At 46.0% G+C, this 12,264-nt stretch overlaps 1 protein-coding gene across 6 annotated transcripts in view; it reads left to right on the top strand.

The window, feature by feature from the left end:
- Positions 1 to 12,264, top strand: part of LOC311262617 (titin-like) — a 204,782-nt gene that overhangs the window by 25,800 nt on the left and 166,718 nt on the right. For all 6 annotated transcript variants that reach the window (XM_084362161.1, XM_084362160.1, XM_084362158.1 and 3 more), the window contains exons 34-37: positions 1 to 285; positions 377 to 502; positions 787 to 975; positions 3,176 to 3,226. In XM_084362161.1, the coding sequence (XP_084218287.1) occupies positions 1 to 285; positions 377 to 502; positions 787 to 975; positions 3,176 to 3,226 (651 nt within the window). The remainder of the gene's footprint in view (positions 286 to 376; positions 503 to 786; positions 976 to 3,175; positions 3,227 to 12,264) is intronic.

The following is a 12,264-nucleotide window of genomic DNA, read 5'->3' as shown; positions in this document are numbered from 1 at the left end:
TCCCGGAGCCGCCTCAGATCCTTCGCCACATGGAGCCCCAGTCAGTGGAGGCTGGTAAACCCGCTCGCTTCTCAGTGCAGGTGAGCGGCGTTCCTCAGCCTCAGGTCTTCTGGTACAAAAACTCCCAGGCTCTGTCTCCGGGCTTCAAATGCAAGTTCCTCCACGATGGCAATGAGCACTCGCTGCTGCTGATCGAAGTATTCCCAGAGGACGCTGCCGTCTACAACTGTGAGGCCAAGAACGACTATGGCACCGCCACGAGCACTGCTTCGCTCAACGTGGAAGGTAAGAGAGGGTGTTCTACCTGTGGATGGAAGAAAAATATGGACAGGGGAGAAATTTCAAATTACCACAGGTTCGTGTGTGTGTGTTGCAGTCTCAGAAGTGGTTTCTCCAGACTCTGCTGCTACCGTCGCTCCTCCCGTCGTCATCTCACCCATTACCAGCACTTCGGCCCGCGAGGGAGAATCAGCTCGCTTCCAGTGCAGAGTCCGCGGAGACGGTAAGAAAACTATGTCTTACTTAAAGATTAGTGATGAACCGGCTTTACAGAGAGTTAAAATGAGTCTCAGCTCTTTGTTTATCCGTCCAGACACAACTTTACTGTTCTGGTTCACTTTGATTTACACAATTGAATCAACTGATCGCATCAATTCGATCAGAATTAACTGATTTTATTGCAAAATTATGTTGTAACCAGTCCATAACATCGAGGACTGCAGTATATCTTCATCATAAAATCCAGCCGACCATCACAAACGTTTTTGTCCTTTGTCCTCTGTCCAGATGTGAAGATTAGCTGGTTCCACAAGGAGAAGGAGATCAAGCAGTCGGACTTCTTCAGGATGTCGCAGTTTGACGACAGCTGTCAGCTGGAGATCTCCAGGGTTTACCCCGAGGACGAGGGCGAGTACACCTGCGTGGCCACCAACAACGCTGGCAGGGTGTCCTGCTCCGCCACTCTCACACTGGACGGTAAGTTTGTTAACACAAGAATGCAGCCAACAGCAGCCATGGTTACCGAATTTTGTTATTGATGACTATAAATTTAAATTGTTACCTGGAGATAACAAACAGTGCGCATCTTTTGTTTTTAAAGCCTGTTACACTCCTGTTAACAACCCAAACCAGAGTTGTTTTATCTGCCATCATCTGATTTTAAGGTTTGGTGACGTTATTCAAGCAGAGCTACTGGTTTAAATGAAGGAAAAGGTTTTTATCATGAGCACAGATATTCTGTTGTTGAAATAATAGCGCTTTCTTCTTTGTCTTCATCAACAATGAAGTCTCAAGCTGCAGCAGCAGTGATCTTTTGTTTTCATGTTACTTTACTAAGAGTTAAAGTAAGGCTCTTTCCCGTTCTTGTTCATTGTTGTTTTCTGATGTCTTTTTTGTTACGGTTAATGTTTAGGTTGGTTACAAATGATGACAAACAAATGACTCTGCCACACTCTGGATAAAGTCATTTAATAAACATTATTGTGATTGTTATAAATTACATCTTTAGTTTGCAAAGAGCAATAGAGACAGAAGGATTTCACCAGGTGCATTCACGTTTAACTTTACCTCTCGACTGTGGTTTTGTCTCCATTTTAAAGTCAGATGCTTTAAACCACTGACCCCAAGCTCCTCCGTAAGAGGTTTTGCAGAAAATTACAGTCATTAATCACATCGCCAGAGAATAACAGTTTTCTGGTGGTTTCCACCACACACAGAATGGTTTGAAGCTGAAAATGACCAGAATCGTGCTGACTGGGATGAATGTCAATCAAATAAAGCATACAAAGTCAATGAACATGCTTCCTTTCAGGGCGAAAACAAACAGTGGACAGTCCTGCTGAGTCTCAGTGGCATATCTCCACCAGCCTCACCAGTGTAAAGAAACCCTCCATTGGCCAAAAGCCAGTTTTTATCCAGCCAATCACAAGCTGCACCGTGCCACACGGGGAGGTGGCCCGCTTTCACGCATGTGTGTCCGGCCTGCCGAAGCCCGAGATAAGATGGTTCCACAACCGGCAGCCAGTTGTGCCCACCAAGAATGTGGTGTTTCACTTCGATGAGATGACGAACTCCGCCATGCTCATCATAGTCGATGCTTTCTCTGAGCACGCGGGCCAGTACACCTGCAGGGCAGCCAATAGCGCCGGAGAGGCCGCATGCTCCGCCACCCTCGCCATAACCAAAGAAGAAGAAGGTAACTTCTGGATCCTTTGGCTGCAGCAGGTTCCCTCTGAAACCAAACTCCTGTCTCTTCCTGCAAGATTAATTCACCCTCCTTGAAAACCTCCTTATCGACTCCAGGCAAAACTCTTGAAGGGATGTCCCGAACCAATCTGCACAATTTCAATTAAAGTGTGCTGCACTTTCTTAATAGGCGTATTAATTGACAATGGCAATAATCGTTGGTTGCTTATATTTTTGTGCACACAGAACAATAATAACCAGAATAACTGTAGATATTTTAGAAAAAGTAAACAAGTACATACAAGTTTATTTTATATCCGAAAGATCAAAGGTCGACTTCACTGCGACATCATAATGTTCAGCAAAAAGTGTTCTGGCCATTATTCACATCACAGCTCAGGAACAGCAACTTGACGTACGTGGAGGCAAACAAGCTGATGTCATTTCTAAATGTAAAGTGACCCTGGATTAAACAAAACATGATCGGGACATCCCTCTGCCCTCCTCTGGAGTTCACTAACCTCACACTTCCACAAAGACGAACCACTTCCTTCATGAATGCACCAGTTTGTTTGAACCCTGGGATTGTCACCTCTCCCTTCTGCTCCACCTTCCCCACAGGAACATCTCTTCACCCTTCATCCTCTCTGTCCTCACCTTCCTCTTCCTCTCCCGCATAGGAAAACTCAGGAAATGCATGAAACTCACATGTATACCCTCTCTGTTGTACGTCCATCCTCCAGGAAACTCAAACCCTTCTTTGTCTGATTCATTCTGCTCCTCTGTGTTATGTTATTGTGCTTACAAGGTTTGCATTGTTTAATTTCTCACCAGTGAGGCACAAACTTCTCCAGTCTATTCGCTTTATGAATTTGAATGTTGTCACTTTGATCCAGGTTTGAAGGTGGTCACTGGATCCATCCTGCAGTGGATCAGTGTGCTCACAGTGTGCTGATGAAATCTAAATGCTTGTTGTTTCTTTCCATCACAGTGACTCATGTGAGAGAGCAGATTGAAGCCAAGATTGAGCAAGAAGTCAAAGGTAAGGTCACAGCAGATTGCTGATCCATCGCATATCAAAATCACCCGATTATTGTCACATATGAATTGCAGGCTTAGCAGAAAAGGGACAGTTTAACCAGATTTCTGTTTTACCTGATTGATTTTCCATTTCAAAAGTAGTCTGTCAGCAGGTAACTTTGATCCAAGCTTTGGCTCATTGAAGATGGTTTTTGAGAGAAGAAACTGTTGAGAAAGTGGAGAATAAAAACAGATGTGTGGGTGCATGTATTACGGATTATAGTTGGCCTGCATTCACAGACTGCTTTAAGTGTTTTTAAATATGTCATTATGTTGAACTGTCCCTTGAAGTGATCTTTGAATTTCCACAGTTGCATGTCTTCTCAATGTGTCTTGGTAAAAAAATCCTATTTTCTGTGTTACTCTACCTGCTCTCACTCTGATGATAATCCATGGTTTCCCCCAAGCGAGCACTGGTAGAACTTGCTTGTACCAGTTTTTGACACTTGCGGTTTGCATCCTAAAGTCGTTTCGTGCTGGCATGAAGGTTCCTCTGATCTTTTCCCAGAAAAGGCGCAGGATATGTATCTTTTAAAGCTTCCGGACTTGAAGTGCCCTTTAAAAGATATGGAGGTTTACTGCATCTGGAACTGATACTTTCCTCCTGCAAAATATTTCTAAGCCTGGCTTGCAGATAGTGGGATGTCATTCCTGTGGTTTGCCTTCTAAATAACACCAGTAAACTATATTAGTTCGAATAAACGCCTTCTCACCCAATTTTACAGCTTCATTTGTTTAAGTTTGGAATCTGAAATATGTTTTGGAGAGCTTTGCTTCTCAGTGATACTTGTGCATCATGTATCCTTCCAAGTTTAAGGATTAGAAAGGGCGTTTATTCTCCTGTCTGCAAGTCAGGTAAGGAATATTCCAGCATAAAGCCAAAGCAATTATCAAAAAGCAAAACAAGCGAATGTTAGCAGCCCATCTTGGAATTATGCTTTCTTTTTAATAATAATAAAATAATTTATGTTTTGAAGAAATTTCCACAGACGAAGGATCAAAACCTCCTGCAGGTTTCTAATAAAAAGAATCAAGTCTTGCGTTTATTCGAACAAATATGGTGAGTGAAATTATTTCTTATGGCATTGTGACTCCCAGCATGCATTTAATATTTCCATTAATGATTCATTCAAATCCTTTTCTCTCTTTTTACCCCTGGGGGCTGAGTTGTTCTGACAGTTCTCTGTTTCTATTTTCAGAGCTATTTTATCAAGAAGGCAAAGAAGGAACACCGCACAGCATCGCAGAACTCACCACTACTCAACAGCTGAGAGGAGCCTTCTCAGACACCGAAGACTTCCTAGACCATGGCCTGGTGTCGGCCAACCGCTGCTCCAGTAGAACTTCGTCCATCACCTCATGGACGGAGAACATAAAGCCGTCTTTCACCAAGAAACTCAAGTTTCAATCAGTCCTGGAGGGGGAACCAGTGGAGTTGAAGTGTAAACTGGTTGCCTTCCCTCCACCAACTATTCTTTGGTTTTATAATAACAAATCTATTCCTAAAGAGCGTAGACGTAGGATCTGTACTGACAGCAAGATGCACATGCACATTACCAGTCTGGTTATCGATAGTATCAAAGAGAAGGACTCAGGCAGTTATAAGGTTATGGCTTTAAACACAGAGGGTTCTGCCGAGTCCACAGCATCGCTTCTGGTGTCGCTGAGGGAAGAGCAGTCTGCTAACTACCTGGGCTTTGTTAAACGCTCTGCCAAAGCCCATGAAAGCATGGACGCCATGGCAGAGGAGAGGAAAGAGAGGAAGATTAGGGTTGACCTAAGGTGTGTCGGGTCTCCATTTGACAAGATGTCCAAAGTCCATAAAGGAAGATCTCGATCTGCGGACTCCCTGGTGCGTAGCGTGTACTTTAGGTCCGGTACTCATTCAAAAGAAAAAACATCAGAGAAAGAGTCCAAACGTTTGGAGACTGCCTCTGAGCGCGCCCCATCCCCTCCCCCTATGTTTGACAGGTCTGAGCGCTTTAACGACAGATTCAGTGATATCTACTGTGACAGGCGCACCAGTGCCAGGTTCAGTGACAAATTTAGTGACCGGTGCAGTGACAGATACAGCGAGAGGTTCAGTGACACTGAGAGCCTTCACAACGAGGTGAGAACAAAACTTACCACGCTTCAAAAAGCCGTCAAACAGAAGAAGAGGCTTTCTATCTCTACCATGTCCTCCTCTGAGTTTGAGGTAGAATCAGTTGCCAGTGAGTCAAGCTACGCAGATTATGTGGAGAGACTCAGGGTCAAGCCTGCCTCTCTGCCTGACGCCCAGCATTTCAATCGACCCTTCGATTTGCGGGAGAGTCATAAGGAGATTCAAGGTAAAACTTCAAGCAGCGTTCCCTCTCAGCATCATGTGAGGCATTCATTTGAGCCTCAGTCCAGAACCAGGGCCATTCAGATCATGAGAGGTGAGTTGGTTGATACACTAGTGGATAGAACAGTTGAGAGCTTTGTTGAATCTCGGGCAGATGTCGGATTCAAACAGATGGTAAGTAAGCATCATGGTGCAATTGATGACCAAACAGTGGAGGGTACAAATGTTAAGGTCCCATACTCTGAAACATTAGCATACCCAGAAACAACAACGTACACTGAGAGCAGGGAATCTGTTAGAATTGTGCCTGATCAAAGGGATGTATTACTCATGGAGTCGCCCGGGCCTAAACCAGTGACATCAATCAGGGAAAGGTACCTTAGTGAAGCCCTCACACAAGAAGACACGGCAAGAACAAAAACAAGTGAGCCATTTGAAGGGGAGTGTGCAGAGGAGTCTTTGAAGGCTCAGTATGAAAAGAGCCTGGAGGCTGATCGAATGGAGTGTGAGGAAAAACTCCTAGCCCTGCGGATCAGGAAATGGCAGCAAGGGAGTAGGATGTCAGAAGAGGAGACATTTCACCCTGACACTGATCTGCCTATGTCAGCAGAGACACAGTACATGGACCCTGCCGGGAATATTTACACCCAGCAGGACATGGTGGAGAAAAGAGTAACTGTAGAAACTGAGGCATTGCCCTCCTCTTTCCATAAATCACCAAGAATGAAAGCAAAGTTGGCAGATCCTGAAGCTGCAACTGTGTCGACACCCAAATCACCAAAAGTAAAAGCCAGAGGAGAAGAAGTGGAAATGTCTGCCACAATGGAAGCCAGATTAGAAGAGCAGGAAAGTGAGGCACCACTGATGCTAGCACAAAAATCCCCCAGATTAAAAGCCAGAGCAGCAGAAGTGGAAGCACATTGGTCGCCTAGAGCAAAAGCCAGGGCAGAGGCCAGACTCAGAGAGTCACCCAGGTCAAGGCAAGTTGAAACTTTCAAAGAGAGGTTCCTCAGTGAAGCTGAAACACCAAATCGCGTAGTAACACAACCAGTTGAGCCATATGAAGAGGAGTGTGCAGGGGAGTCTTTGAGGACTCAGTATGAAAAGAGCCTGGAGGCTGAAAGGATGCAGTGTGAGGAAAAACTCCTGGCCCTGCGTATCAGGAAATGGCAGCAAGGTATGCGCATGTCAGAAGAGGAGACACCTGGCACTGAAACTGATCTGCCTATGCAGGCAGATACACAGTACATGGAGCCTGAGGGACACATTTACACACAGCAGAAGGTGTTGGAGAAAACAATTGACCATGCTGCCATGTCAACACCTAAATCACCTAAAGTTAAAGGTAGGGTAGAGCAGGAAAGCTCTGCTCCCTTGCTTAAAGCCAAAACGAAAGCCAGACCCGGAGAATTGGAAACTGAAGCACCAGTCATGCTGGCACAAAAATCACCAAGAATTAAAGCTAGAGCAGCAGAAGTACAGGCTGAGGAATCACCTAAAACAAAAGCCCGAGCAGAGAAGATGTTGTTTGAGAAGACCAGAGAAGAGCGTGAGCTCCAGCTGTCAAGGGAGAACCTCTCTGAATTGAAGAATGAGAGTGAGAAGTTTGTCAGTGAAGAGGAGGCCTTGACTCAGCGGATAATGAAATGGCAACAAGATGTTCAGATGGAACATGATGTTAAGTCCGAGTCCAACTGGCAGGGTTACTCAGCGGCTCAGGCAGAGAGGACCACTGAGGTTGGAAGAAATGTTACTGAGGCCTCTGCTTCAGACTCAACTCCACAACCTGAAGTGGTTCGCAGCAGGAAGCCAGCCCCAGGAAAAACAGCCAAAGAGAAGTTCCTTTTGAGCGAGTCAGTTCCTACTGGTTTCCAGGATCAGCAGGGTGATAGCCTGCAGTGGCCACCTGAGCTGCCGACAGAGGGTCGTGAGACTAGGTTGCAGAGGGACAGTGAGTACTTTGTTAGTGAGGAGGAAGCAATGGCTCAGCGCATCCGGAAATGGCAAGAAGATGTTGTCGAACAAGAGGAAGTGGCTGAACTGGAGTCTGAGTGGGCTTTGGACCATCAAGGTAAACAATCTGCCTCTGGGTTGCCATTTGAGTCCCATGTTCCACCATTCGATAGTGAACCCCATCGTGGGGACGTACCTCATGAACTTCCACCTCCACATACAACTCTTGTTGGTGGAGTCTTTCCAACAAGAAAACCTTCAACTCATCAACATGCCACTGGGTACGATCCATCGCCTCCTTGTGAGTTGCCTTCTCTAAGGAGGCATTCTCCTACACATGCTGGCTTACCGCACCATGCAAGTGTGCCCATTGAAAGTTCTTACGATTTAAAATCTACTCCTGTAAAAGAGAGATCATGCCGTGAAGCTTCAACGGTTCAAAGATACTCTCCAACCCAGATTACGAGTGTGCCTTTGGAGAGTTATGAACTTGGATCTGCCCAGGGTGAGGGTCTCCATAAGCCTTCCAGAGAGTTTACCTCTGTCAGGAGATGCTCCCCATGCCGCAGTCCACAGGAGGATCTGGGAAGAGAGGCAGAGAGCAGGCAGAGCAGGGAAGATTATGCTGTCACTGTTGATAAATCCAGCAGCCAACGCTTTCAGTCAGAGGTAAGAGAGGAGAGAGGAATTGGAGAGGAGTCAGGAACTACCAGAGAGAGCAGCGAATGGAGACAACAGAAGGATGTTGCAGGTGTAAAGAGAGAGGAAAGAAGTGGAGATTCAATAAAGTCAAAACTGGATTCAAATTTGAAAGATGAAGTTTTCCAATCTCAACAGTCAAAGATGGTAAAAGAAGGAGATACAAGTGCCGGAGGCTCCCGTCCAGTATTTGTGAAAGACATATCTTCAGTCAAAGTAAAAGTTGGTGAGATGTCGGAGTTCACATGCCAATTCAATGGTGACCCGCTGCCCACAGTCACCTGGCTCAAAGATGGCCACCCATTAGCCCACAACCCTGACTACGATATTGTGAGCAAATCTAACAAATCACAGCTCACTGTCTACTATCCGACAACAGACCATGAGGGGACATATGACTGTGTCATAACAAATAGATATGGCAAATCGATCTGCAGTGGAACTCTCGAGATCTCTGACAAAAAGTTGGTAAAAACTTCAGCAGCCAGACAAGAGGTGGTAGTTTCAGAGGCGCTAGAGAAGGATGAGGAAAAGGAGGGGGATGGCATGATAGAAGCTGAACTTAAGACCTACATGGATACAGGAAAGGAAACACTACAGGTGCCTCAGGCAGTGATCCAAAGACGCAGCTGCTCGGATGAATCTTTTAGCTCTTCACCCGTAGAAATCAGAATTACTGCTGCCACCCCTGTCCCTGGGATGTCAGAGGAAAGCGCTGAAGACAAACCTCAGGCATTTACAGAGAAAACTTCTGATGTGCCAAGTGATGAGGGGGCCTCTCAGACTGTCAAACACAAATTTACTTTCTCCTTTGATGTGGTGGGTGAAGCTCCTATCATGGTCAGAGAATTGGAGAATGTCACTTGTTCTGAAGGCAACACTGCTGTGTTAGAGTGTGTAATCACAGGTGAGCCTGCTCCAGAAGTCTCATGGTATTATGACAATGTTTGCCTAGAAATCACGGCTGGAAAATACAGAGTTGAAGAAGACAATAAAGTGTATAGGCTGTATATAAACAGTTTTATGTTCACTGATGTAGGAGTGTACAAATGTGTTGCTAGAAATAAGCTGGGAGAGGTCACAAGCATCTCTGCTGTGTCATTTAAAGTTGCAGACGGTGGTAGTGCAGTAGAGGATGGTGGTTATACTTCATCTGGGAGAGTGAGGAAGTCTCCTGTTAGCTTAACTGAAGATGTCAAGAAACCCTTACAAGCTCCACCAGAGGTGGCTGCAAAAGCCCCAAGAGCCAGACCCGGTGTCTCTAGAGAGCCCCCAACTATATCTGGTTGTGGTCTGTCAGCCTCTGCTGCTGTCATAAAAGTTTCTCAGATTAAACAAGCTTTTGAATCAGACTCTCCAGTTGCAATGCTCCCCTCTGCTGAGGAGCAGAGAAAGGAAATGTTTTTCCCTGAGGAGTTTATACCTGCCGTGGCCGTTTCTTTTGACCAACCGGAGCAAGCAGTGGACACCATGCATTCAGAAGGTGGTGATGTACTTGCCACCTCTATGACAGTAAATCTAGGTTCGCCAAAAGCTGGAGCAGGACCAGATTACATCCAAGCTATTCCTGCTTCAGGAAAGTCAGTTTCCCCTCAACCTCTTGCTGCTGAGGAAGGCCGAGACATCTATTTGGTATCTGGTGAAGTTGAAAAGGGAGCCGTTTTAGCAGAAAGTGGTGGTGCACTGAAACAGTTTGTAGAGGAAGTGCAGGAGTCTCCAGAGCTAGTCAGGCCTAAGCCACGGAAACCTGCTTATTTTCCCCAGCAAATGGAGGCAGGTGAATTGGAGATGGTTGGGGAGGAGACTATGCGTACATTTGACAGAACCAGCAGCTTCATTCCTTTCCAGTGCGAAAAAGTGTCCGGAGTAAAACGCTCCGTTAGAACAGCTGAAGAAGCTGTTAAGCCTAAAATAATTTCTGATCCTCTCAAACCTAAGAGACAAAGTGCAGCTGAAGGGTCTTCCACTTTTGACAGTGAGGGTGAAGTTGTCAGTATGGAGTTCCCAAATTATGCTGAGGGGGCAGGTGTTGATGAGGAGTTGACAGAAATGAAAAAACACATGAAACAAGACTTGGAAGGAATTAGTGAGGGTAATGTTATCATGGAGGAGGCTGAACTTCCATGTGAGGAGCTGATTTCCATCCCAGAACCCTCATTGGACAGTGGTGTCTTCTTAAGTATGCCTGACTCCCAGGGCGATGTGACAGAAGTAGCAGAGGAAATGGTTGGTGATGTAGTTGAGGTTCATACACAAATCAAGGCTGAAGATGAGAGGATTGATGTTCCTTTGAAGCCAGAACCAAAACCACTCATTGTCAAGCCTAAAGTGGACAGCAGAGTTAAACAACTTGGCCTGCCTGAGGATGCTGCTGCTGAGGGACCTCAGAGCCAGGTAGCACCTATTCAGGAAAGAGGTAGTTTGGCCAAGGCAGGTGCAACAGCTGGCTCCATGGAGGAAGAGGAGGTCACTTTTGGCGCTGTGTACGACTACTACAACCCTCCAACGGATTGGGGAAGGCCACTGTCTCCTGAATCTGAGATGTCTATAGAGATCGGCAGCACTATGAGTGAAGAGATAGCCGAGGTAGCTGAGAGGTTCTACACTCCAGGCTCATCTACTGAGGTCTCACAGCCAATTGCAGAGTCCTTCCATGATCCCAAGTCTCCCATGTCCTTCCATACTCCCAGTTCTGGTACGCCTGGTGGGTTTATGACCCCTCAGGAATATCCCTTCTCCCCCTTAGAACATAAAAGATCCTCAACAGGAGACTCTAGTGAGATGTTCTACTCACCAGTTCATTTCCTGACATCTCCTGCGGATGAGGGCATTGAAACAACACCTCCTGGAATTAACGTGGATGAGAACTGGTTCCTGACCAAAGGAAGAGGGTCGTTATCCCTGGCTACCCTTCAGGAGAAAGTGCAGGGAATCCCTCCCGCCTTCCTTAAACCTCTCATAAAGAAAAGAGTGTTCGAAAATGACTCTCTAACATTTTTTGCCGAGGTGTTTGGGCTACCTTCCCCTGAGGTGAAGTGGTTCTGCAACAAAACCCAACTAGTGGCAGATGACAGAGTTAAAATGGAGAGAGATGGTGATAGCATCTCACTAACAATTCACAATGTCACTAAAGCCGATCAGGGAGAGTATATCTGCGAGGCTGTCAATTACGTCGGGGAAGCCAGAAGTGTTGCTTTAGTTGTTGTTGTGTCACAAGAAGTGAGGTTCATGCCTGCCCCACCTGCTGTCACCCATCAGCATGTGATGGAGTTTGATGTGGAGGAAGATGACTCGTCTCGCTCTCCTTCCCCTCAGGAGATTCTGCTCGAAGTGGAATTGGATGAAAATGAGGTGAAAGAATTTGAGAAACAGGTTAAGATCATCACGATTCCCGAGTACACAGCGGACAACAAGAGCATGATCATATCTTTGGATGTATTACCGAGTATTTACGAGGAAGGCACTGTGGACTTTGTCACCCAGGAGCATGATGACTTGAAAATAGCTTTTGAGGTCACTGAAATGCCTCCAAGGTTCATCAATCCCATCTGTGACATGGAAACCCCAGAAGGCACCACGGTCATGTTTGAGTGCTCACTCATGGGAATTCCATCTCCCATTGTGTCTTGGTTCAAAGGTGACAAAAAGATTCCTCACAATAACAAAAAGTTCTTGCACTCATCTGATGGAGACAACCACTTCTTGAAGATCTGTAAAGTCACAACACAGGATAGCGGCGTGTATACCTGCAGGGCTATTAACGTTGTTGGGGAGACTCTGTGTAGGGCCACCTTAGTGGTGTTAAATGCTAAAGCTTTCTCAGGGAAGACCAGAGGCAGGGAGTTGACCGCTGTGTCTCTCGGAAGCGCCAAAGTCCAGCCGCAGAAATTCGACTTGATGGTTGGCAACACATCATTCGACGGTGAGCAGGTGTCAGAAATTGAGCTCGAGTTTGAGTTTGAGCAAGAGGCAGATGAGTCTCAGCGGGCAGTCAGGTTGGTGGCCAACACTGACAACGAAAT

The sequence above is a fragment of the Pagrus pagrus genome, assembly GCF_965226575.1.
Source record: "Pagrus pagrus genome assembly, chromosome: 9".
Lineage (NCBI taxonomy): Eukaryota > Metazoa > Chordata > Actinopteri > Spariformes > Sparidae > Pagrus > Pagrus pagrus.
The sequence above is the reverse complement of the archived record's forward strand: the minus strand, read 5'-3'. Positions and strand labels throughout refer to the sequence as shown.